A 24,211-nucleotide genomic window follows, 5' to 3' on the forward strand; every position below is an offset into this window, starting at 1 on the left:
CCTTTAAACAGAAATGTACATAAGACAAGAATATGGAGTGATCCATTGACAAAAACGTTGTGACCAGAGGCTCACAGGAGTCGAGCCCTGTATCTTCCTAGGAGCAGTGCTTCAGTATTCATGAATTCAGCATTCACAGCAACTTTCCTGAATTGCCGCAAATAATGAGAATCAACTTGTGTGTGTGTGTGTGTGTGTGTGTACACACATGTGGGATGTGTGTATATGAAAGGTCTGTTAATTACATTCTAAAATCAACTACCTGTACACACCCCTTCTATACCCACATGATGCTCTCCTGTCAAGAGATGGAGCTTATGGCCTTGGTCACTTTGACTGATAAAACATGGCAGAAGTGACCTTATCTGGCTTCCAAGGAGACATTAAGACCTGGCAGCTACTTCTTCCTCCATCTTTGAGCCCTGAGCTGCTACGTAACAAGCCCAGGCTACCCCCTGGAGGGACAGGCCTGAGGAGGCTGCTCATAGAGACAGCCCACACAGAGGGACCCCAAGATATCCCCACAATTGGCCCCAACCTCAGCTACCATCTGACTGCAACTGCAGGAGAAACCCCAGCCAGGCCAGAGGAGCTCTCGCCAATCCAGGGAACCAAGAGACATGGCTCATCAAAGTCATTTAAACCACTGAATTTGCTAGGAGGTGGGGGCAATGGGACAAAGTTGTTCTCAGCCATGGTAACGAAACAACACTCATGTACCACACCCGCAGCGGGGCAAGGTGTGAAAAAGAGTAGTTGCCACCCTCCTGCACTCAGAGTCTACCAAGGGAGTTTATGTCTACAGACTGGAAGGGATTTCATGTAATACCTTTTCCAAATTGTGCACCAATAGCGGAAAACAGAATCTAAACATGGTAAGAGCCTTGCCCAAGTTTGCACAGCAAGCAAACAGGACTCTTAGCCTGCTCTGTAGAACAACTGATCTGCCGGTACCACAGTGAAAAGGTTTGGGGAAAGCGGACTAACAAGTCAGCTCAGCAAAGATCTGGGGAGAAGAGGAATAGCAGGTGTCTTCCTTACAGACATCAACACAAAAGTGGGATATGTGAGCTGGCCTCGCCCGGCCCAGCTGCTGGCCGTCCACAGGCGCGCACCTGAGGGCTGCGTGGGTTCCCGATATTCACCACTGCTGATCTGCCGGATGAGGTTCTTGTGATCGAAACCATCAAAGGGCATCGTTCCGTAAACAAGAGTGTAAAGCAGTACGCCCAGGGCCCAGCTGTCCACCTGAAGCAGAGAGAGACAAGTAGATTCCCTTCCCAAACATCAGCATCACAGACCATGAGCAGCCACCCACAACGACCCCAGGAAGGGAGTTTAGCACCTGGCAGCCAGATTCCCACCATGGCCTGACACCTGATAGGCAGTGCACCTGGGGCCTGCTTCAGAGCCTGACCTTTTCGTTTCAAACAGTCCTAATTCATAGAACTTTCTTCAATAGATGATTTTTGATCCTCACTATAATTTGGGGAAACAGGTAGGGCCCTGCATTATTTTCAGCTCCATTTGACAGATGAGGCCCAAGGGAGTTAAGTGGTTTCTCCAGAGACGCCCCATCCCAGTGATGGAGGTCAGACGGGAACACGGGCCTCTGGACTCCTTACTCAGGAATCCTGCAGCTTCTTCCAATGGCTCAGAGGCTACAGACCCAAATGGCTACAACAGCCAAGCAGGCAACAAAATGAACAAGGCAAGAGACAAGGTGGGGCTGAAGAGACAAGTGCTGGTTTGAAGGCAAACTGTGGAGGGCAGTCCCCACCTTAAGCAGGCAGCCTCTGCTGGCCAGTAGGGGCCACTTACTCAAACAGGCCCAGCACTATTAGAGCCTCTGGCTTTTCAAGAGAAGTCAGAAAACAGACTTTTATGTGAAATAGCCCATTGATTAATTGTTTGTTCACTTTTTTAGAAAGACTAACGTGGCCAAATAAAGTATGCTTGCTGGCCAGATCACAGGCTGCCAGCTTGTAACCTCGGAAACAGACCATCAGCGATCACAGGAGCATTCGTTATCTATGATAAATTTAGTGTCGAGTTTCTGCAGTTTTGTAAATTGGATCCTAGGCTCCTCTCTTACATTCTTATTTTAGAAAGACTTTACTGCAGTTGACGGAGGCTCTTGGCATCCATCTCTCTACCCTCTTGCCCTGCCCCTAAACACTCTCAAACAGATAAATATTTGGAAGAAAACATTTCAATCCACTGAATGGCTGCTATTTAAAGGATCCTAAGTAGATGACTCTTTCTGCAAATAGAACTATCATTCTAAAAATGAGTAATCAGTCACAACTCACCCATTTTCAAAAGGACATTCTCACATACACGTCTTTTATTGGCCCTGATAAGTTTAGGCATATAGAGAGATGCATTTCTCATGAGTCAGAAGATGCAATTAAAACGTGTTTCCTTAATCAAAAATACATGCTGTCCAAAATGCATGCAAAAAGATTCACTGCAGAGTGAGAGTTTGCTTTCTGTTTTGCCTGTTTTGTTATAATAGGCAAAAACTAAAAACAATCTGTCTAAATCTAGGTAAGTGATTAAATTTATGGTATATGCATAAAATAAGTGTGTCATCACTAAAAACCATGTTTTTAATAACAAATTTAGAAAATATGACAATTTTAAGTTAATAAAAGGTGAGATATACATGTATATAGTGATCTCAATTAGAAATATGAGATCTACACTGTGGCGGGGGGCGGGAAACTCTTTTTAAAAACCACATAAATATTAAGTGGTTATCTCTCATGGGGAAATTGGAGGCAACTTTACTTTCTCTTTTAGGCTTTTCTGGATTTTTCTTCCAGATATATATACACACATATATATTATGGCTTTTATAATCATATAAGGTTTTGCTTGCTTGCTTTTATTGTTTTTTTTTTTTTAAGTATTCCTAGGTTAAGTTCCTTCCTTCCCTCAAGCCCCCCACCTTACACATCAGGCAAGCTGCTTACCTCTGGCCCTCGGTAAGGTCTCCCATTGACAATTTCAGGAGAAGCGTAGAGTGGGCTCCCACAGAACGTTTGCAAGAACTTGTCCTTCTGGTACAGGTTGGAAAGCCCAAAGTCCGCAATCTACAAAGAGAAGTGAGACCCAGAGAGCCTGTTAGCACTGCAGTCACTGTCTGCACTAGCTCCGCTCACACCTCCCAGACTTGAGCATCCGAGGTGCCCCTGGCTGGCTCTGCCAGCTGGGTTGGGTCGTCCTCTGCTCTCCAGCCCTGAGCTTTCACAGAAGGACCAGTTCATACAACTGGGCCTGTGACTCCCGACTGCAGTGCTTGGCACCCACTGCATGGTCCATTACTTAAAAATCACTCTGTGCAAGGACTCTCTTCTCACATCAGTAAAGATGTGCCCTGAGAAATACCCACAGAATCACATGCTTGGTGTTTCTGATGAACACAAAGTGTATAGTTACTACTCTGAGAACTGTCTGCAGCCTACTGAAAATCTCGCGGCATCCATCCATGTGGTATATGCGCCTACCTGTGCACCGGACATCACCTACACACTGATCAGAACTGTGTGGTGCACACCTTGGAACTCTAGATGAAATGGACCCAGAGCAGCGGGCTCTGTGTCACCATAGTGCAGCCCACACTCCACCACCAGCCATCTGTGTGCCATGGAGCAGGGTCACTTAGCCACTCTGAGCCTCAGTCTACCTACAAGAAAATGCAAACCCATGATCCCTATTGTGTTCTAGATTGCAGGACTATTGTGAGAATGGTAAGAAAAAAATTAATCAAGGTGAGATTGTGAAGGCCAAGGTGCTTTGTAACTTTCAAGTCTTTAGAGTCCAGCCGAATGTTTTTCTTAACCTTGCTTCTCTTGTATCACACACCCCTTGGAATCACTCTCTTCTCCTTTGGTTTCTTGAAGTGTTTTATTATCCCTCATGGCAGTGCTCTTCTGTGTGTTTGTGTGTGCACCTATTCACATATACATATAAGGTATATATGTTACATGTATACACATATTGTCACATACATATGCATATTATGCATGTATGAATTATCACATACATTCATATATACTACATATGTACATGTAAATTTGTATATACATATATCCTAACATATACATAAGTATGTAGTATATATAAAGTCATATATACTATATACTACTTATGTGTGTATGTATATGTCAGGAAACATATATATACAAATATACATATACATATATATATAAATTCACCTTGCATACTAGGTTGAATCCCCCGAGTCAGATGGCAGGTTCCACATCCACCCCTCATCTTTGTATCATCCACTGCTTAGCCCCTGTCCTCATCCAAGAAACACCTGTCACCAGAATAGGCCTTATATTTTGAAAAGTACAAGATAATTAGTAGATAATACAAAATAATAATAATAAACTTAGTTAACACTTATTGAACAACCTCCAGTTATTAGGCTCTGTTCTAAGCACCTTAGTACCTTACACTCTCCAATCTAATCCTATCTAAAATCCCATTTACACAACAATGTGAACGTATTTCATGCCACTGAATGGTACATCTAAAAATATCAAAAATGGAAGATTTGACATTATGGATGTTTTATCACAATTTTTTAAAAACCCACTGAACAGATGAGGAAACTGAGGTTTAAGAAAATTAGGTTATTCATCTCAGGAGAGCTAACTAGCAAGTGACAATTGTAAACCAGGTGTCTCTAAAGGTTCAAATCGCTGCCTTTTGTGCTACCCATGGGCAATCTGCAAATTCAGCCAGTCTAAGACTGCCTTCCATGCTGAGCCTCTGAGGACTTCTGCCCTACCCTACACACATTTCCACTGGAGGCTTATAAACAGGATGAGTGATTTCATCCATCCAGCTGAGGCTCTGAATGTAGCGCCAAGAAGCCAGTTTTATAAAGTTGCCCCAAATAATGGAATGGCACAGAAAGCAGCTGGCACAAAACCGCACTCAGAAAATGCATCTTGGGACTCAGATTGCACTTAATTGCCTTGAATTTCACTTTCTTATCAAGGCCCCTCCCTGCCTGGCTTACAGGAAGATGGTTAGAAGCTTTATGAAGTATGCCCTGTCAATCAGGACACAAAGGGACCAGCTGCAGCCCTGGAACATTCCAAGAAGTTGGCTAAGGCAGGAGCCGACACAGCACTGTGAATGCTGGTGGCATCTGGGGCACTGCGTGAGCTTCCAAACACACACACACACACACACACACACACACGAGACATCCACCACCACTACGTGCAAATCCCCACATGCACACCCGAGCGCTCCAAGTCTAGGCATCCTTGCTTTCCTTATAGCCCTTCTGAGAAGCGTGTTTATGTTATGTCCCACTCCCATCCTTACAGACTGATGTCTATCGGCCTCTCCCAGTAAAACTGTCATTGCTGCTGACATAAAATTAATAGAAATCTAGATTAGTCCAAGTTCCTGGCACTTCAATGGAAAAGCAATATTAATCAACACATACACTTTTCCATCTTTGAGCCACTGAAACTTGGGCTGCAGCTCTAAAATTCCACACTGCATGGAGCGTATAACAACAATAAGACAGGGAATGGCCACCGGTTACAAAACTTCTCAAAGTCTCCATTTCTCACGTGTAAAATGGAGGTAGGAATAATATCCAACCCCACGATGTCCTGGTGAAAATTAAATGACATAATGTATGTCCCAATTACCATTTTAAGCATTTTGACAAAGTTGGAGCTCAAATACATGTCCCCCCTTTAAATCCACATAGGTAATTTGATTAGCTTCATTATACTCAAAGCAATACTGGTTTTCCCTTGGAAGTAATTAGGTAAGGTTTCTTTTTCAAATACATAGGATTTTTTAAGTGAATTGAACTCAAAAAAATATGAAAGTGAAATAGCACAGAAGATACTAGAAAAAGGCAAAATCCATAAAGAGAATGAAATAAAAGATATTTGGGGATTTGGGGAAATGATTGTTTTAAACATAATAAAACAAAAAAGAATCCCAGAAATGGCTCCAACCTGAAAAAGTCATAATGGAGCTAGTCCTGCCCCCTGCTCTGGAAGTGAAGCACATGGTTAGAGGACTTAAGAAGATAATGTATAGAATAGTGAGAACCACTTTACAGCCCAGGGAACTCCACTCAGTACACTGTGGTGACCTGAATGCAAAGTCCAAAAGGAAGGGGGTGTATGGCTGATTCATTTTGCTGGACAGTAGAAACTAACACAAGCTTCTAAACCAACTATGCTCGGGTAAAAATCAATCTAAAAAAGAAGAATCTCTGCTGAAGATCAGAGACAGAAGACCCATGTGAACACTGGGTTCTGAAAGACTCTCTGTAGCAGAACATCAGTTGTGTATTGAGACTGACTCTCCACCAAGGAGGCATCTGGTTTTGCTTTCAAAGTTGTATTTTGCTGACACACTGGTAAGCTTTGGAGGAAGGTAACCACTTTGCATTTGTACTGCTAATGGACTGCTGCTCTGCCCTGTTCAGAACCACCTCTGTTCAATTCAGCCTGAACTCTGAAAAAGACGTCAATGCTCATGTCCTTAATTTCTGGAGTTTTGTTGTTTTCTAAAGGTGTGCCCTGCTGGATCAAAATCAGAGACACAAACTGGAAAATGATTATACACATTTCAAAAGAATTAGCCTTGCTACAATATGGATGAAACTTGAAAACACTATTTGCCTAAGTGAAACAAACCAGACACAAATGGATAAATATTACATGATTCCACTTATGTGAGGTACTTAAGAGGAGTCAAGTTCGTCAAGAAGCGGGGATGCCAGGATCGGGGTGGGGGACCGAAGTGCAGGGTCAGGGGTGCGGGAATGGGGAGTTACTGTTGAATGGGAACAGAGTTTTAGTTTGGGAAGATGTAAAAGTTCTGGAGGTGGATGGAAGTGGTGGTGGAAAAACAATGTGAATGTACTTAACACTACTGAACTGAACACCTAAAAATGCTAAACTTTATGTTACATACATTTTACCACCATTGTTTTAAAGATTATTGTGAGTAATCCCTGGGAGTTCACCCAATGAAAAAGGAAGTACTGGCTTGCTGATGGTTAACCTCTGAGAAAGAAAGTTGATGTTGATAACATAAGCTACAGTCAGACAGTAACTGCAGGGACTAAGAGGACGTGCACTGGACAGATCAGAGATTGTGGAGCCAGAAGAACCTGGAGCTAGCCTTAGACTTGGCACGGCCAGGTGATGTGGGAACTGCCACCAATTTCCTCAACAGCAAAACAGGAATAATAGTAGAACCCACCTCTAAAGCCGTTGTGAGGATTAAAGACATGTATGTAAAGCCCTGCAATAGCCCTAGTACTGGCCAACTCCATTAACTACAGCCATTAGGATAATGCCAATAGTTTGGTTTACTAAACAACTGTTTGCTCAGAGTCCACCAAAGAGCCAAGAGAAACGATTAACATCCATTTCCAAAATAAGCATGTCCAGCCTTACAGAGGCTGCATCACATGATGGGAAAAGCAAGGGATGCTGGGTTTGAGTGTCTGAGCTCGAATCCTGGCCTTGCCACCTACCAGCTGGGAACCCATTGGAAACCGAGGCTCCCAGGCCCCACCCAGAGCCTACAGTGTCAGCCTCTGCACTGTCACGAGATCCTCAGGGGACTCGCTGGACATCAGCCACTCTGACCCTGGGTTCCTTCAGCGTAAGTTAGAGGATGATGGTTACGATGTAACCTACCTCACAGGGCTGATATGAAATCAAATGAATTGGTAGATGGTAAGTGCCTTAAACCATGCCTTATACATAACAGGCCTTCAGTCAATGTTAGCGATCACTACTTCCAACTGAGTCTGTTTCCTTTGCTGGAAAAGGGAATGGCAACAGCCCCAACCACATGCTGTTGTGAAAAGCAAAATCAGACTAAATGAGAAAATCATATAATGGCAGCATTGCTACACAACAGTTGCCATTGTGTGAGTGGTATGTATACTAAATTCTCACACCAACCCTAGGTGCCAGGTACCACTGTTATCCCCATTTTGCAGATGAGGAAGCTGAGGCCAAGGGAAGGAATGTGGCTAGACTGAGATGTGGGTGAAGAGCCGCGCTGGCTGTAAAGCTCCACATAAGGGGGAGTTATGGCTCTCGGGGGGTAAAGAGGACATGGGCTCTCTGTGTCACTCTTCAGGAAGACACACTCCATAGCTCTCTTGGAACCTGGAGTTCACTACTGTGGCTCTTCCCATGACAGCCTTGCTCAAGCTGTCCCAGAGTGAAGGTAGGGAGTGAACCAGTGAGCAGGAGTAAGTGGGCTTGGCTTCTATCTTAAGCTCTAAGATCACACCTCCTCCCGAGACAGACAGGAAATGACGCACCCCAAGCCATCTGAGGAAGCTCCATGAAGCAGCCTCTCAGGGAGGCGCGTTCAACCATGGTTTCCCCATACAGCTGCTCTGGCCACAGCCACCATCGGCACTTGGAGGGTTTCCCCCTGGGCCTGCTATCTGCAGGCCACCTACACACAACGTCAGGCAGCTGAAGCAAGAACGCTTGTAAGTGTGAGGATGCACTGGGATTTAGAGCAAATTTGGGTGGGAGAGTTAGAGAATTTATCAGGTGCCTGGTCTTCACAGTCAAACAGCCCTTAGGATGGCAGCCAGCCCCACTGCTTATCAGCTATGGGAGCCTCATCTGTCAAATGGTGGTAATCAGACTCACCTTAGCGGAGGCATTCTCAGAACCAAATGAAATAAGGCATGTGGAAGCTCTGCCACAGGGTCCTGGCCTCTAGCAGGGGCTCAGAAAAGGTTACTTTCCTAGTCTAGCCTCCATGACGTGCCCTATTCCTGTGTTTACTGCTTCTTCCCCTTGGAAGGTCATCATCACATTGGGCTTCCCTGGTGGCTCAGCTGGTAAAGAATCCACCTGCAGTGCAGGAGACCTGGATTCAATCTCTGGGTTGGCAGGATCCCCTGGAGAAGAGAACAGCTACCCACTCCAGTATTCTGGCCTGGAGAATTGCATGGACTGTAAAGAGTCACAAGGAGTCAGACACAACTGAGAGACTTACACTTTTTGTTTCACCCCTTGGAAGGCTGTCATCATATTCCTTGCTATTGAACTCCTACTTATCCATCAAAACCCAGTTCAGTCACCACAACCAGAGCAATGGCTTTCTGATCCTCCCATAGTTCAGACCCACTGCTTCCTTTTAACAGGAAGGTCACAACGGTGCTATAATGCACACAGCAGAGCCATCTGGGCCTGCTAAGAGATAAGATAAGGACCAAAGAAGGCTTTCTGGAAGAAGAGGACTTGAAGGTGAGACTCTAAGGATGGGTAGGTAAAGATCAATAGGAATAGCATTCCAGGTGGAGGGAACTGTGTGTACAAAGGCCAAAAAGCCTAGTGAATTTGAGTTGAGTCCTCTGCAAGGGGCTGTCTCTGACTGCCCCCATCCCCACTGGCCCCTAGCTAAAATAACACCCCCATCCTCCAGCCTCACTCTGCATGGATTTTCATTACCACCAGAGAATTACATGATATGTTTGTTTATTGTTTGTGACCCCAAATGGAATTCTAAATCCATTAGGGCAGGTACCTTACCTTCCTCATTCACCTCCGTAACCTTCTCATGCCTCATTATTACTACAGCTAGTTTAACAACTGCTAGAGCCTGAGCTCCGAGAAGAGAAGAACCTGGCCATCTGGTTCACTATTAAATTCCCAGCATCTAGCACCACGTCAGGTACATGGTAGCAACCTAGTAAATACTTGTGGTCGAATAAGTAGTGCTCATGGGAGATGTTCAATCTGCTGAACGGATAAGTGCAAGGATGGAGGAGTGAATACAGGCATTCATGGGTATATATGTACCCACACACACACACAAGTGGACAAATGAATAAGCAAATGAGTGGATGTGTGAATGCATGAACGCAGCATCCTCACATTCATATAATCAAAGCCCAGAGGCCTATACCCTGAGCTGCCCATCCGGGTCTTGTTAAGCCTCGGGCCTTCCATTTCAACTCAGCCCTGGCCATTCAGAGCCACTCTTATCCACAAGCAGCGGGTGTTTCCATTGTCATCAGGGGCAACGGGCCATTTCCCCTGCGTCCTTCTTCTCTGAGCTCTGGGAGCTCACCAAATTCCCAGCCCTCTTTCCTGGGGGTCGGTTGACCCTGGTGCCGGGCCCTCTTCTCATTGTCAGGCACTTTAACAGGAGCCATCTATGGGAATTGTCGGCATTCCATTCTCCCAGAGAGTGGGATGCGAATCTGGCCCGTTTTTATTAATTGCAAATTAATGCTATGCTGGGTGTCTATTTTGGTAGACATGCTTCTCCACAGAGGATGGAATGCAACCCAGAGAAGCACATTGCTCTCATTCTTTCTGCCGACTGACTGTGTGAATATTTTTAGAAGCCGCACCCTTGCGCAGTGGCCAGATAAATAATTCCCAACGCCAGATGTGCTCTTTGCAAGTCAACATCAGGCAGGGAAGGGAAGAGGAATGAAACAAGAGCTATGGCTCACACCAAAATTGCAACAACACATGACAAGTTTCCACCAGTAACATTTTTATAGGCTTCTTGGGCAAAGGCCCTTTACCCTTGAAATACAGAAGATGGACCCACCTTTTGAGAGGCACCTGCTGCTCATACTCTGCTGACTGGTAATAGACCTTCAAGGTCAATGCCCACCTCCACCCCTTCCGCCCCCCCCCCCCCGCCCCATCCAGACACTGATGACATGGGATCTCTTGAACTCGGAGGCCAGCTTGCAGCCATGTGTCTGTCTGTCTTTGCTACAAGTGCCCTTTCTAAATATATTTCCAGCAAAATGCTGAGTCAGGAAGAGCTGAGCACATGCAGCCAGAAGAGAGATCAACAGCAGCTGAAACACATTTTCAAAAACCTTGGAAGTGGGTGTGCGATGATGAAAAGAGAATCTTCCTGGAAGTCAAACATGTGAATTCTAATCCTGGCTGTCATCCCTTCGCTGCAAAATCCAACAGTTCAGAGTACCTACTGTGTGACAAGCTCTGTGCCACTTTCCAGGGAAACAAAGATACAGTGATGTACTGAGGCAATCAGACTTTGTAGGCCATTGGTTAAAACAGCAGTCAGAAAATGACCTAAAGACTCTTTCAAGCTCTAGGTTTCTCAGATCCTTTTAGGAGTCCTTGAACAAGCAGACGGAAGGGTTAGCATCAGAGAAAGGGAAGGTTATAGCTTCCCAGGTGATGCAGTGGTAAAGAATCTGCCTGCCAATGCAGGAGGCTCAAGAGAAGTGGGTTCAATCCTGAGTCAGGAACATCCCCTAGAGGAGGAAATGGCAACCCATTCCAGTATTCTTGCCTGGGAAATTCTATGGACAGAGAAGCCTGGTGGGCTACAATCCATGGGGTCACAAACAGTTGGACACTGAGCGCGCACACACACTCTTCTCACTCTCAACATAGGCATTTTAGCTTGGTAAATGCCAGGAGTAGAAATTCTTAAAGACTCCTAAGGCAAAAGGACCAAAACCTCAATTTTCATAATATTTAATGTATCTGCTTTTTCCCTACATAATGGTCAGGGACCCTGGATGGAAGACTTGGTCCTGGGAGCTGAGAGGCCCTATATCACTGCCCTTTTGCTTTATGTAAATGAGCCATTCTCTCAGGCCTCCTGCCCATTGTTCCCAGCACAATTGCTTTCTGAATGCTAACCATTCTTCTCCTCCATTGGGGAATTCTATGACTCCATAGGAAGCTATGCACCTTATCATTTCTGCGACTACATCATGGGACCAGGAGGTCAAGCTGTACCACAGAACCCAATCCCTGAATGACAGGCTTGCATTCCAGGCCTTGTAAAGACTATGTCTTGTTTTGAGAGCTCTGCGAGCAGACAGCAGGAAGAACCTGCAGAGAAAGTTGCCGGAGTGGGAGACACAAACCCTTAGAATGTGTCCCTTGGAGCAGAACCCAGTGCTCTAGCTGAGGTCTGACCGCCAAGCCCCAGGCGCCGTCAGTGCAGCTGACTTCCTGTTCAACTTCCTCCTGGACAGCCAGCCTTATCAGCAGGTACCTTGGATATGAAGAGTCAAGTGCTAAGAGCTTTGACTGCCTAAATTCCTCACATTTGTCATGGATTGTCCAGGACTAGGCACAGGGCCTGACACATGGTAATGAAGAGATAACCAACAATCCCCGAAGAAATGGGCTGGCATCTCTACTGGACAGATGAGGAAACTGAGGTTGAGATAAATGAACAATTCCTCTAAAACACTGCTGTCAGCCAGGGGCAGAGCTGCATTACAAAACCAGGCCATCCAACCCCAAAGCTGCTTTTCTTAACTTTGACTCACTGAACAGTGCTCAGATAAAGCTAAACAGAGTATCTTGTTCAGTCCTCAAGACAAGCCTGTGGGCATTACCACCTCCCTGCTTTATGGCTGAGGAAACAGGGTTAAGTGGCTCCCCTAAGGTCAAGCAGCTAGTAAACCACACAAGATGGAACTCTTTTTAACCCTGCAGCCACTGCTCCTTCGAGAATCATCCAACCACTTTGCCAGAAATGGAGAAACCTTGAGATTTCACTTCCTGTTCCTAGAAAGACTAATTTGACCAACTGTTTCCTTCTTACATTATGGACTACAGAGAAATATGTGATCACAGCCAACCACTCACCAAAAAAAAAAAAAAAAAGAGAGAGAGAGAGATCACCCTGATGTGTCTTCCAGGGGCCTCTCATAGGACTAGGGTGACTAATGGTTGCCACCATGATCCACGAACAGAATCCAAACAGCAAGGCAATTCCATCCTCCCCGGCAAGGAAATAGTCTCCCGGTGATGCACTCCCCCAACTGAGAGCAACAACCCAAGGAGGGGATGATGCAAGGTCATTCCCATGCCTGGTTTGGGGACCAGGGATGAGGCACTAACGTCACCAGCAGCCAATGAGAGGGACCCCTGGTGCCGGGAGTACCAAGGCCATTTCATAATGAAACCCATGCAGCGAGCTCCCGTTTATTTTGAAACTGCATTTGCTTATTTTGTAGCCATGATCAAAAGGCCATTTGGAGTGCTCTGCGGGAGGCACTGGAACCCTGTTGGCCAGGAGAGCTTTCTCCAGCTCCAGCAGCAGCCAGCAATAATATTCCCCGTAAGAGTCAACCCCATCACTTGCTGGTATGTTCTTTTCCCAATGGCATTTCAGTTTCCCAGTTCCACAGCTGGGGTGGGGGCGCGGGTGAAGGGAGAAGTAGGAGACAGGGGATGGGAGTGACAAAGGGGCGACCGGGATAGATAACAAAAGTGGGGGCCTGCGGGCAAACCCAGCAGAATGGTTCGAACTTGGGCTCAGTGGATCAGAGAGACGTGGGTTCAGACCCCGAACTCCGCTGCTTACCACTGTGTCATTTCAGGACAGTTATTTAACATCTCTGTGCCTGAGTTTCCCTATCTGTTAAATGATATAAATAACAATCTCTATCTCACACGGCTGTTGTGAAGATTCTATTTAAGTGATATCGGGCAAATATGATGTGACATACAAATGCCCTGGGCTATTGTAAGTATTTTGACAGTGATCATTACAGACTATGAGCTTCCCAAGGGCAGGGGCAGTATTTTAAGTCAGCTCCTAGGACAATGTCTCGCATGGAGTTGGAGACCGATAAATGCTCGTTGCATGAATTCAACCGAACTGAGGGCTCAAGCCTCGTGATGCTCCCCACCCCACCAGCCAGGGAAGGAAGTGGCTGTCTTATTCGTAGGCTGCAGCCTGGAGCAGTGTTTAACCACCACCCCTCTGCCCCCCGACCAGCTACAATCCCCAGGTCTGGCACATCCATCAGCGAGGCAAGTGCTTTACCTTAATATTACAGTTGTCATCGAGCAGTATATTTTCCAGCTTCAAGTCCCGGTGGACCACACCATTCTGAAATGAGAAGACATGGAGGGAACTGAATGGGAGCAGTTGGTATGAAGGAGAAATGTGGGGAGTAGGGAGGAAGGGGAAGGAAGGTGAGCAAAGGGAAAAATCTTTGACAGATTAAAGTGCACCAGCGCCGGTGGTCTTCGCCCCCATCCTTCGGGGGCCTCTCTCACTGTCATGAAGTGCCCTGCCAGCGACCAGCACCAGCGACAGGAGAGCATTAGTCACTTGCTGCGTGGTTAAGGGAAAAATGACTGGAATCCATTCTCCCCCAGAGCCTGTAAAACAGCGGGGGGATTCTCTGTGGGAATGTCATTCCACCGTGTGAAAGCAGTATCGTCCCAGGCAGAGGCAGACACCGTCTGTCTGTGATGGCGATTCCCAGGGAAGAGGCAGATCTCCCTGCTGGCGGCTCAGAATGCAGGGCTCACAACCTGGCTTGTCTGTCTACCTGTCTCGCCAACACTGGGTTCAACCTTTTCGGACCCAGAAAACCATGCACAACTGTCCTGAGGTTAACAGAAGCCCTTCCAAGGGTTATTTCCTAAGCAGCTGGGAGGGAAGGTTCTGGAAATCCCTCTCTGCTGGACAAAACTCAATGTGGGGTGAAGAGTGAAAGGCGGAGAGGCCAAGGAGACCAAAGCAGGCCACTGCCATACTGCAGGACCTTTCCATTCAAGCAAACACTGGCGAGGCTGGCTGCTGAGCCCAGTGACAGGCAGCCAGCCAGTTGAACAGTGAAAAGAAATCCTTAACCAATAGGCCGCTGGTCTATACAGCAGTAACAACTGTCCAGTTCAATTCTTTTTAAAACCCAATGATCTTTTAAGGGGGTGGGTGGGCAGGGAAAGAGAAGAGGAACTGAAAGAACCAGCTACTCAGACGGGGAGATGTTTTTAACATCATTCAGCATAAAAGACCTTTGCAATTGAAGCTGCCTTCTTAGGCAAACCAACTGGCTAGGAATTCTCTTTCATTCAGGATTCCTTTAGTTCAGAATCTGCATGTTCACAGCTGGTACTTTATTGCTTAGTTTCCTTTCCATTTGACAATTCTTAGTTTCTCCAAAAACACTGACCGAAGAGGCTGAAAACATGTATTTCTACCACTCTTTCTAATTCAAACCTTCAGGGATGTGTTCTGAAATCAGAAATGCACAAAACAGGGCTCCTGGACAAAAGATACAGATCACAAGATGGCTGATTTTGTTTAAGCATTGGCAGTAGTTTGGTTTACACGGCTGCATTCCTAGTTTTCATAAGATGGAAACCCCATTCATACACAATCCAAGTTTCACACTCTTAAATAATGAAAATAGTATCTATGATGCTTTATGATAATGCATGATGATAAGATACAAAACACTGTACAATCTGAATCATAAGTGCCTTTTGAGTCAGCTAAGAAGTCAACTAATGTTCATGGGTTAAGGATTTTAGACTGTAAATCATTAGAAGATGGTCATCCCAGAGTTACTCTCAATTAACTGGAATATTGAACAAACCAGAAGGCCCTGTGTTGCAATCACTTCAGTGAAGAAACTGACTCTAGTTTGGAGGCTATGCTGGATTCAAGTCACTACAGTCCTCAAAGTGAGGGACTGTTCCGGGTGTGACAGTTCTGTGGAAAAGTATGAATGGGATGAAAATCAGGGCTAAAGTGATAAATAATAATTGGGTGAAGTACAGCTTGGAGTTATCTGTGTACTTCACTCCCTTCTGCAGAGGACAAGGGTAGCTAAACTGGGGGGATTAAGAGTGCATCCCATTAGTTGTGCTGCAATAAACTGTACATGTGTGTACATGACCTGGCTTCCCAGGTGGCACTAGTGGTAAAGAACCCACCTGCCAATGCAGGAGACTTAAGGGACTTGGGTTCAATCCCCTGGAGGAAGGAATGGCAACCCACTCCAGTATTCTTGCCTGGAGAATCCCATGGACAGAGGAGGCTGGCGGGCTATGGTCCATAGGGTCACAAAGGGTCAGACACAACTGAAGTGACTTCCCACACTCGCACACTTGTAAATAACCTATGTGGATGTAACCTATGCAAGGGAAAGAAACCAGGACATAGAAAGGTTCAGAACCTATGGTCTACTAATTCCAGTTCTGGAATTTCTCTCAAGTCAGTTATTCAAATGATAGAAAAAAGGTTAATGTAGAAAGATGTCAATCATTATTTATAATAACCAGAACTTAGAACATCTAAACATCCAATAATCACAATAATGATAGAGAATATTTAGTAACATAGGAACTTGTTTAAATTAAAATCCTAAGTGAAAAATGTAGCAAGACAGAAATGTAAAAATGCATACGAAGTGGTGTCTGGATTGGATCCTGGAATGGAAAAAGGTGACTGGTAGGAAAATTGGTGAAACCCAAGTAAAATCGAGAGAGTTTTGTTAATCACTGTATATGAATGTGGGTGTCTCTGTTTTAATGAGTGTACAACAATCCTGTAAGATGTTAGCATCAGGGTAAACTGAGTGTGGTGCATGGGGACTCTGTACTCTCATGGAAGCTCTCCTATAAACCTAAAATTATTAAATAAGCTTTTAATAAATGTGAGGAGTAGAGGGAAGAAGATTGGAAAGAAACAAACAAGCATGTCAATAGTGGGTGATTCCTGGATTGTGGGATTCAAGGTGATGGTGATTTCCTCCTTTCTAGTTTACAAATTCTCTGTATATACTACAGTTACTACAATGGCATCACCGACTAGAGGGACACGAGTTTGAGCAAACTCCAGGAGTTGGTGATGGACAGGGAGGCCTGGCGTGCTGCAGTCCATGGAGTTGCAAAGAGTTGGACACGGCTGAGCAACTGAACTGAACTGATACTACAAAGAACAGAGGTCACCTTCATAACATGAACAGAATCGCGTGGCGCCATGGAAACCACCTGCGGCGGAGGCGGTGGTGGGCGGCCATACCTTGTGACAGTAGTGCACGGCGGAGACGATCTGCCGGAAGAAGTGCCTGGTCTCCCGCTCGCTGAGGCGCCGCCGCTCGCTGATGTAGTCGTACAGCTCCCCTTTGCTGGCGTACTCCATGATGATCACAATCTTATCTTTGTTCTCGAACACTGCGGGGGCAACAGCGACACACAAACAGCCTGTTTAACCGCCAAGCTCACTTAGGACTGCAGACAGCACAGTGGAGAGAGGCGACGATGGAGATGTCACCGCACAGGGGGCAGACCAGTCAGGCCATCAACGTGACGAGGAGACGGGCAAGTTGCCCAGCCAGGTGGACAGTGACATCATCGCTGCTGTGACTGGACTCGCCTTGCTAATGCTGTAGGATAAGTGCCTCTCTTCTGAGGACCCCACCCCCCTCACCAGGTTCGTTTCTCACAAGCCCCTCCCACTTCTGCATCTCCCTTGTTGATGGGATGATGGGGAATAACAAACACAAGGACCATTTATTAATCACTGGATATGGACCAGCTACCTGGATCCCCAAACGGGTGGCTGAACTTGTCACCTCTTTACTCAAAACCTTCCAGACTCCCCATCTTACTCAAAACAAAACCCAAGCTTCCAAATGTGGCCCCCAGGTCCGACAGGTCCTATGGGCCCTTCTTATCCCTGTTACACATCTGTGCATTTATTCTGTCTGTCCCATTAGAATGTTAAGTAGGCTGGGCTGTTTTATTCACTGAGGTATCTCAAGCATTCACCGCCTTTTGGCAAGGGGGTTAAAATTAAATGAGGGGACTCAAAACTTCATAAATGCATTCTGGACCGTTACAGTAAAACACTGCATGGCACTAAATGCTTCTCTCTGCTCAACCCTGATATTCTCTATCAGTGATGCTCAAACTCTGCTAGACTGACCTAGGAGTCCCAGGCAGTCAGATGCCCATGGGGGCAGGTCAGAGGAGGCCATGAAAGACGGGCTCCAGGTCCTCAGCTCCACCTCAGCCAAAGCCACTCCACTGCTGCTTTATAAGCAGAAAGCTTGGGGCTTTCACATATGATGTCTTTTGAGCAAGAACAAAATAATCATTGTGTTAAAATCCATCACTCCCAAAGGATATAGTATAAAAATGTTTGTAGGATACCCAAGACCCTCCTTCCCAGGTAGACACCTGCCTACCTCCCTCCAACTCATCAGCTTCTGCCACTCCCTGTCCCCTATGCCCACTGATGCCAGCCTGTTCACTGTTTCTCACTATCACACACACACACACACACACACACACTGCTGTTTCCTATCTCCATGCTCTTCCTTCTTTCTTTACTCCCACCTGTCTGACCTACCAGGGCCCCTCCAACTCACCAGGCAAAAATAAACTCAAATATGGCATCCAGGTTGCCTCCTTTCTACCTCTTACTGTACTTTCAAACTTCGCAGATATATTTGCTGACTTACATGTTTATTTCCTCTGTCTAGACTGTGAGCCTAGACTTACAGAGGTAAAAACTAGTTTTGGAACCAGACACTCCTAAGTAGATTTCTGGATCTGCCTCTTACTTGCCATCTGACTCTGGGAGAGTTGCTTGCCCTCTCTGTGCCTCATTTTAGTAAAGGGTAAAATGTGAATATATCAGTACGTACTTCTAGAATTGTTGGGAGGATTTATTGATATCAGGTATTTTAAATGCTTATAACAAGGCCTGCCTTTTCACTCAGTAATGTTAGTTATTCTTGTTGGTATCAATACTATTGGACCCCAGGACCTAGCACTGGGCCAGACACACAGACACACTCAGCGAACCGGAACGTGCCCTGCCTGGGTCCCCTGTCCTCCCACACCTTGTCACTGGCTGTAGAAGCTCAGGCCCCTCCAGTTCCTTTTTGGCTCCTTCAAGTCCAGCCAAACCTCTCTGATAAAAAAAAAAAGAAGGGAGAAGCAGGAGGGCAGGGAGGAGGAGGAGAGAGAACAGCCAGATAAAACTGGCTGCTCCCAAGTCTCCCGGCCTCGCTGCACCCTGCGGTCTTGGCTCCTGCTGGGGATTTCAGCCTGTTGTGCACTTTTCATTAACAATAAACTCTGGAAACTGGAAAACCTGCCGCAAGATGCATGGCTCAGCCTCAAAAAATGACAGAGTGACAGGCCAGCGGAGAGGGCAAAGGGTTTTCTAATTTTAAAAGTTGGGGTGGCAGAGCAGGTTTTGGGGGAGGTAATTAAGGGGGAGAGAGGGAAAGTACTTTGACAGGGAAATTAACACGGAGCCTCACACTTCCAATGAGCCTGATACGTGCTTAAAGGACGCCAAAGCCACTGGTCCCTTCAGTGACCAGCAGAAGGTGTGATCACTGCCTGCATGCATACAAAAGGCCTGTGACAGTGACCAGGCGTGTCCCTTTCCAACTGGCTAACTTGGTGTCAAGGAGGTATAAACACAGTTCTGTTTGACATAGTTCAATGTGCCAAACATTTTACTAAACAGCTTCCAACAGTCAGTCCTGCTGCTCCTACCTCTAAAATAGACCCTGGTTCTGTCTCACGTTCCCAGGCATCCCTTTCCTAATAATTTCCCCCAATCCTTTCACTCTTGTTCCTTTGCTGACTGTGTTTGAGGGGCTGGGGAACAGTTCCAAATACATGTTTCATGGAGCACTAGTCCCGCAAGACATTCAGAGGAATAAAGGGTTCCACGGTCAAACATCGGTAAAATATTTGGAAAATGCTGATACTTGATCACCCCTGGAGAACCTGGCTTCTTTAACCCTGAGTTTTGCAGGGTGATTTGGCCATTTCAATATTCCTACTGAACTAACTAGGAGCCAGTTTGGGAAATGCTGAATGAATGAGGCAAGAGCCCCACTGTTGCCGGCAGGGCTGGTGGGCAGCTGGGTTAAGAGAACTGTCCACGTGACCAGGCCTGGCTCTGGAACCCCACTCTTCAGTCCTCCAGCAGGAAGCAGCTGGAGTCTCGGGGTCAAGGCCATAACTGCAACCCTGGATAAGGTAACTGCAAACATTTCTAGACTCGGAGCATCAGTGATTCATCAAGGAGGCCATAAAGTGTTATATATGAAGCTTTCTGAGCCCTTCCTAATAATAGCAGCATTTATGGAAGGCCTACTATGCGCAGGCACTGTGCCAATATTGCATGAATTATATCACATGGCTTTGGCCCTGTGACTATCCCTGTTCTACAGATGAGAAAGCCCAGGTACAGTGAGGTTAGTGACTGCCATGGCCGCAGAGCAAATACAAGGCCTGAGCCCTCGAATGACTGCACACTCCACGCTCTTAGCCCCTATCCTACTATCCACATGCATCAACCTCTCTGAACCTCAGTCTCTTCATCAGTAAATAAGGCCAGGAACCTCTTCACACAGCAAGGGGGGATTCAGTGAGCTTACAGGCCCTAGCCCCCTGAGCACGGTGCCCAAGCCACTGCTCAGTCACTGTGAGCTATTCTTGTAATTACTCCGTCTGCTTCTTAGGCAGCTCTGGCAAAACAAAACCCTAAGACTTTCCTCTCCCCACTGGCATCACTCTTTAAAACATGCGGTGGCTGCTTCAGAATCACAGGATTTTTGAGCAGGAAGAACCTTAGAGATCAGCTGTTATTTTTCCAGAGTAGCCCAAGATTTATCACACATAAGAGCAAGGCCTTGGGAATTCGTGCTGAAGAATGACCGGTTTCCGCACCCCCAGCCCACGGCTCGGGCTTGCCCACTGTAAGGTCTCTACCAGCCAGGTGATAGGAACACTCTCAGCCATTCTTCGGGCGAAAAAGGGCCGCTTCCCTTGGGCACTTTTACAACTGGTTATTTATAAGCCCAGAAATCTCGTCTGTGTTTATGTTATTAGTCACTAAGCAAAAGCTTATTTTCCACCAGTTGGGAAGGGTTTCCTTTCTGAAAAATGAAAGCCTGTGTCTCTTGGCCAGACAGTTTTACCCAGAAGCCTGGTGGCTCCAGAATGGTAAGGAAAACTATGGCCCTTGACAAGCCAGGCCTACCAGGAAAATTAAACCCCTGAATAGAAACTGAGCTCAGCTTGAGTCAGCCTGCAGTGTGGGGCCTGAGTCCATGTGGTGCAGACCCAGGTTTTTAAGAGAGCAACAGAGCTTTACAAAGCACCCACAGGGGATAGTGGAAGAAGTCTTTACCAGCGTAAGAAGGGGAGGGACACCAGCCGTCAGAAGGAGCAGCGTGAGTGAGGGGGAACCAGGAGCGTGTTAAGCAGGATCACCAGAGTGGACAGTGCTAGAGACTAAGACAAGAGAAAGAAGGAGCAGACTGTGAACAGAACACAGAGCCCTTGAGTGCCCACAAGGAGCTCAGCAGACATGTGACTGAGCACTGCCAAGAAAAAGAAACAGATGGAACAAGGGACAGGGTGGCATCTAGGATTCTGGACCCACGAAACAGTGCAGGATTTCATCGCATCACCCCGAGGACTTCTCCAGACAGTGATCCCTCCTCCCCAAGAAGGCTGATCCATGATCACTGTGCACTGTTAGTCGCTCAGTCGTGTCTGACTCTTTGCAACCCCATGGATGGCAACCCACCAGGCTCCTCTGTCCACAGAATTCTCCAGGCAAGAATCCTGGAGTGGGTTGCCATTCCCTTCTCTAGGGCATCTTCCAGACCCAGGGATTGAACCCAGGTCTCCAGTATCACAAGCGGATTCTTTATGATCTGAGCCATCAGGGAAGTTCATCATAATCACTGTAGTGAACATTTATTGAGCAATTACTACACCCCATGGATTGTCACATCCAATCCTAAAAATCCTATGAGATTAACATTATCCCTACTTCATGAATAGGGGACCAGCGCTCAGATCAAGAAACAATGTGGTCAGCACCCTGCAAGCACTCCCCATGTCTTCTTCGGTCACTAACCATCTCCCCAGGGGTATGTATACAGGCCACTATCACAGATTAGTTTGGGATTTTGAGTTTTCTAAAAGTGGAATCACAGTATGTAGTATATTCTTTTGTGAATGGCTTCATTTGTTCAACATTATATTTGTAAGATTAATCCATGCTGCTCTATGGAGTCAAAGACTGTCCATCCTCACTGCGGTAGAGTACTCCAATTTGTGAACATATCCATTCTGCTGGTGAGAGACATTTGGGTTGTTTCCAGGTGAGGGTCACTACGAACCAAGTCGCTATGAACATTCTTGTGTATGTCTTTTGATGCTGCTCTGTATGCATTTCTGTGGGGAAGATAACCAGTCAGGATTTGATCCCAAATGTGTGTGACTCAAAAGCGTATGTTCTCGTCATGACTCCCCACCACCTTCCTCCATCATAGGTTTACCCTTCTTGCCTAATACTCAATAAACATTCTTCTTCATTAACCAACATCACTTCCTTTTCTGAAAATGCTTGTTTATCAGCTTATCTGAAGCATTTATCTGAGCATCTCACTACATGATAAAGGGGATACAAACAGAGCATAAGACACTGTTTTTTGGAGGAGTTGCTTTCTAGTTGAATAAAACCGCATGCATGCATGCATGCTAAGTTGCTTCAGTTGTGTCCGACTCTTTGCAACGCTATGGATTGTAGCCCAACAAGGCAATAATATTGGAGTGGATTGCCTTTCCCTTCCAGTACTTACAAGTCAAAGGCTAACCTGTGAGATACAGATTTTAAGTACCTAGATGATCAGAGACGAAGATGGGAAAGGCAGTCTGAAAGGGCCTGCAGAGATTACTAGAGAAAACAAGGGTGGAACTGAACCATCAAAAACGCCCTGCACTGTGTTTGCACGAACTGGTTTTACCATTGTCTCAGCAAATCCTAAAATATCCAGACTCTCTCCTTTTTCTCCTACTATTCCACAGAAGGGCCTTCTTTCCAGACACTCACTTGAAGTATTTGTCCTGTTTTCTGTTTATTTTCCATTTCAAGGGAGAGTGGGAATTGGTTACTATGGTAACAGCTACTTCTCCCAATTAATTCTGAATTTCATCAGATGTTGGGTTTGACAGTCCAGTTCTGCCTTCTGATTGCCTGGCTTTCACAATCTCCCTAATTACCCGACTCCTAACCATTCCCTCCTGCTGCCCTCAGGGTTAATAACACAACTCGTAGAACTTGAGAAAATGCATATGATAAAAACAATGCCCTGGCCTGGGAGAAATGCTGATGAGTGAGGAGATCGTGGGATTTCAACCATCCACTGGCTGCTTTAGAGCCAAAAAGAGGCCATTTAGGAAGAAAATGGGCTTGGGAAGGGAGAGGGTAGGAATCATTTAATGTTCCAAGAGAAGCAGGTTATAAAAATTAGAAGCTATCATTCTGCTTTACATGTAACCTCAAGAGAGGCAGGCAGGATTTCCATGGTGGTCCAGTGGTTAAAAATCAGCCTTGCAATGCAGGGGATCTGTGTTCGATTCCTGGTCAGGGAACTAAGATCCCACCTGCCTCAGGGCATAAGCCCACATGCCACAACTAAGACTCAACGCAGCCAAATAAATAAATTTAAAAAAAAAGAGGAAGGCTCATTTGTTAGTTTTAAGCAAAAAGCCAAGGGCCTAAAATGGATCAGTCAGAATTCTTTTCACGCCTTTGCCTTCCATTAGCTCCATTTTCTAAATCAGTTCCAGGATGCTGCCCTTCCCTCCATGGTGGGGCCTCCTCATATTGCCAGCGTTTTTATTACTTTCCTAAAACCTCAGACCATTCCACTCCTCAGGGATGCTCTTTTATTAAAGTTGAGAAGGACCCTCGCAGAAAGCCTCTTTCTTTTTCATTTCAGAAATAGAGTGATCTTTCCTTTGCAAGAATTGTCTGCAGCCTAATTAGGTCATTTAGTCAATACAAAATTCATTCTTCCAGAGTTCCCTCCCCAGAACTAAATTCCAAACACCTCATGGGCTGATGGATTCATAAAACGGTCCTCTAATCCCTTACATCAGAAAGCCTAAGGCAGTGAGAGTGAGAAAAATAACCTAAACTGGCAGCTCTCCATTGTCCGTGAGTTGGTCAGAGTTGACTCAAATGTGTTTCCTGGTTTGGACAATGAAAGGCTCTTTAATTCACTCATTGTCTTTTCTTAAACCAAAACTCTGGATGTTGGCTGGCATGCCCAAGGAGAACCAGAGCCAATCAGGCCACCCACAGCCAGCAGTGGACTCCACAGAAGGCAAATGAAATGAAAGAAAGTGTATAAACTACCTAAGGAAGAGTGGATGCAAAAGCCTGGCCAAGAACTATTTATCAGTGTTATCTGAAGGGACCAATGGCAAATACTGGGATGGCAGGAAAACAGCCAGCAAAGAGGGGTTGTGTGGGAGAAGGACGCCAGTCAGGGAACCATGTTGGACCAACTATTGGACTCCACCCTCCTCCAGTGAACTTCTAGGAAAAAGCATGCTTCTCT

At 46.0% G+C, this 24,211-nt stretch overlaps 1 protein-coding gene across 1 annotated transcript in view; it reads right to left on the bottom strand.

The window, feature by feature from the left end:
* Window positions 1–24,211, bottom strand: part of NUAK1 (NUAK family kinase 1) — a 72,700-nt gene that overhangs the window by 6,366 nt on the left and 42,123 nt on the right. Inside the window, exons 3-6 of the mRNA XM_069581072.1 lie at window positions 16,837–16,988; window positions 13,840–13,905; window positions 2,979–3,098; window positions 1,116–1,248 (exon numbers count right to left, since the gene is read on the bottom strand). Of these exons, the coding sequence (XP_069437173.1) occupies window positions 1,116–1,248; window positions 2,979–3,098; window positions 13,840–13,905; window positions 16,837–16,988 (471 nt within the window). The remainder of the gene's footprint in view (window positions 1–1,115; window positions 1,249–2,978; window positions 3,099–13,839; window positions 13,906–16,836; window positions 16,989–24,211) is intronic.

The sequence above is a fragment of the Ovis canadensis genome, chromosome 3, assembly GCF_042477335.2.
Source record: "Ovis canadensis isolate MfBH-ARS-UI-01 breed Bighorn chromosome 3, ARS-UI_OviCan_v2, whole genome shotgun sequence".
NCBI classification, from domain to species: Eukaryota; Metazoa; Chordata; class Mammalia; order Artiodactyla; family Bovidae; genus Ovis; species Ovis canadensis.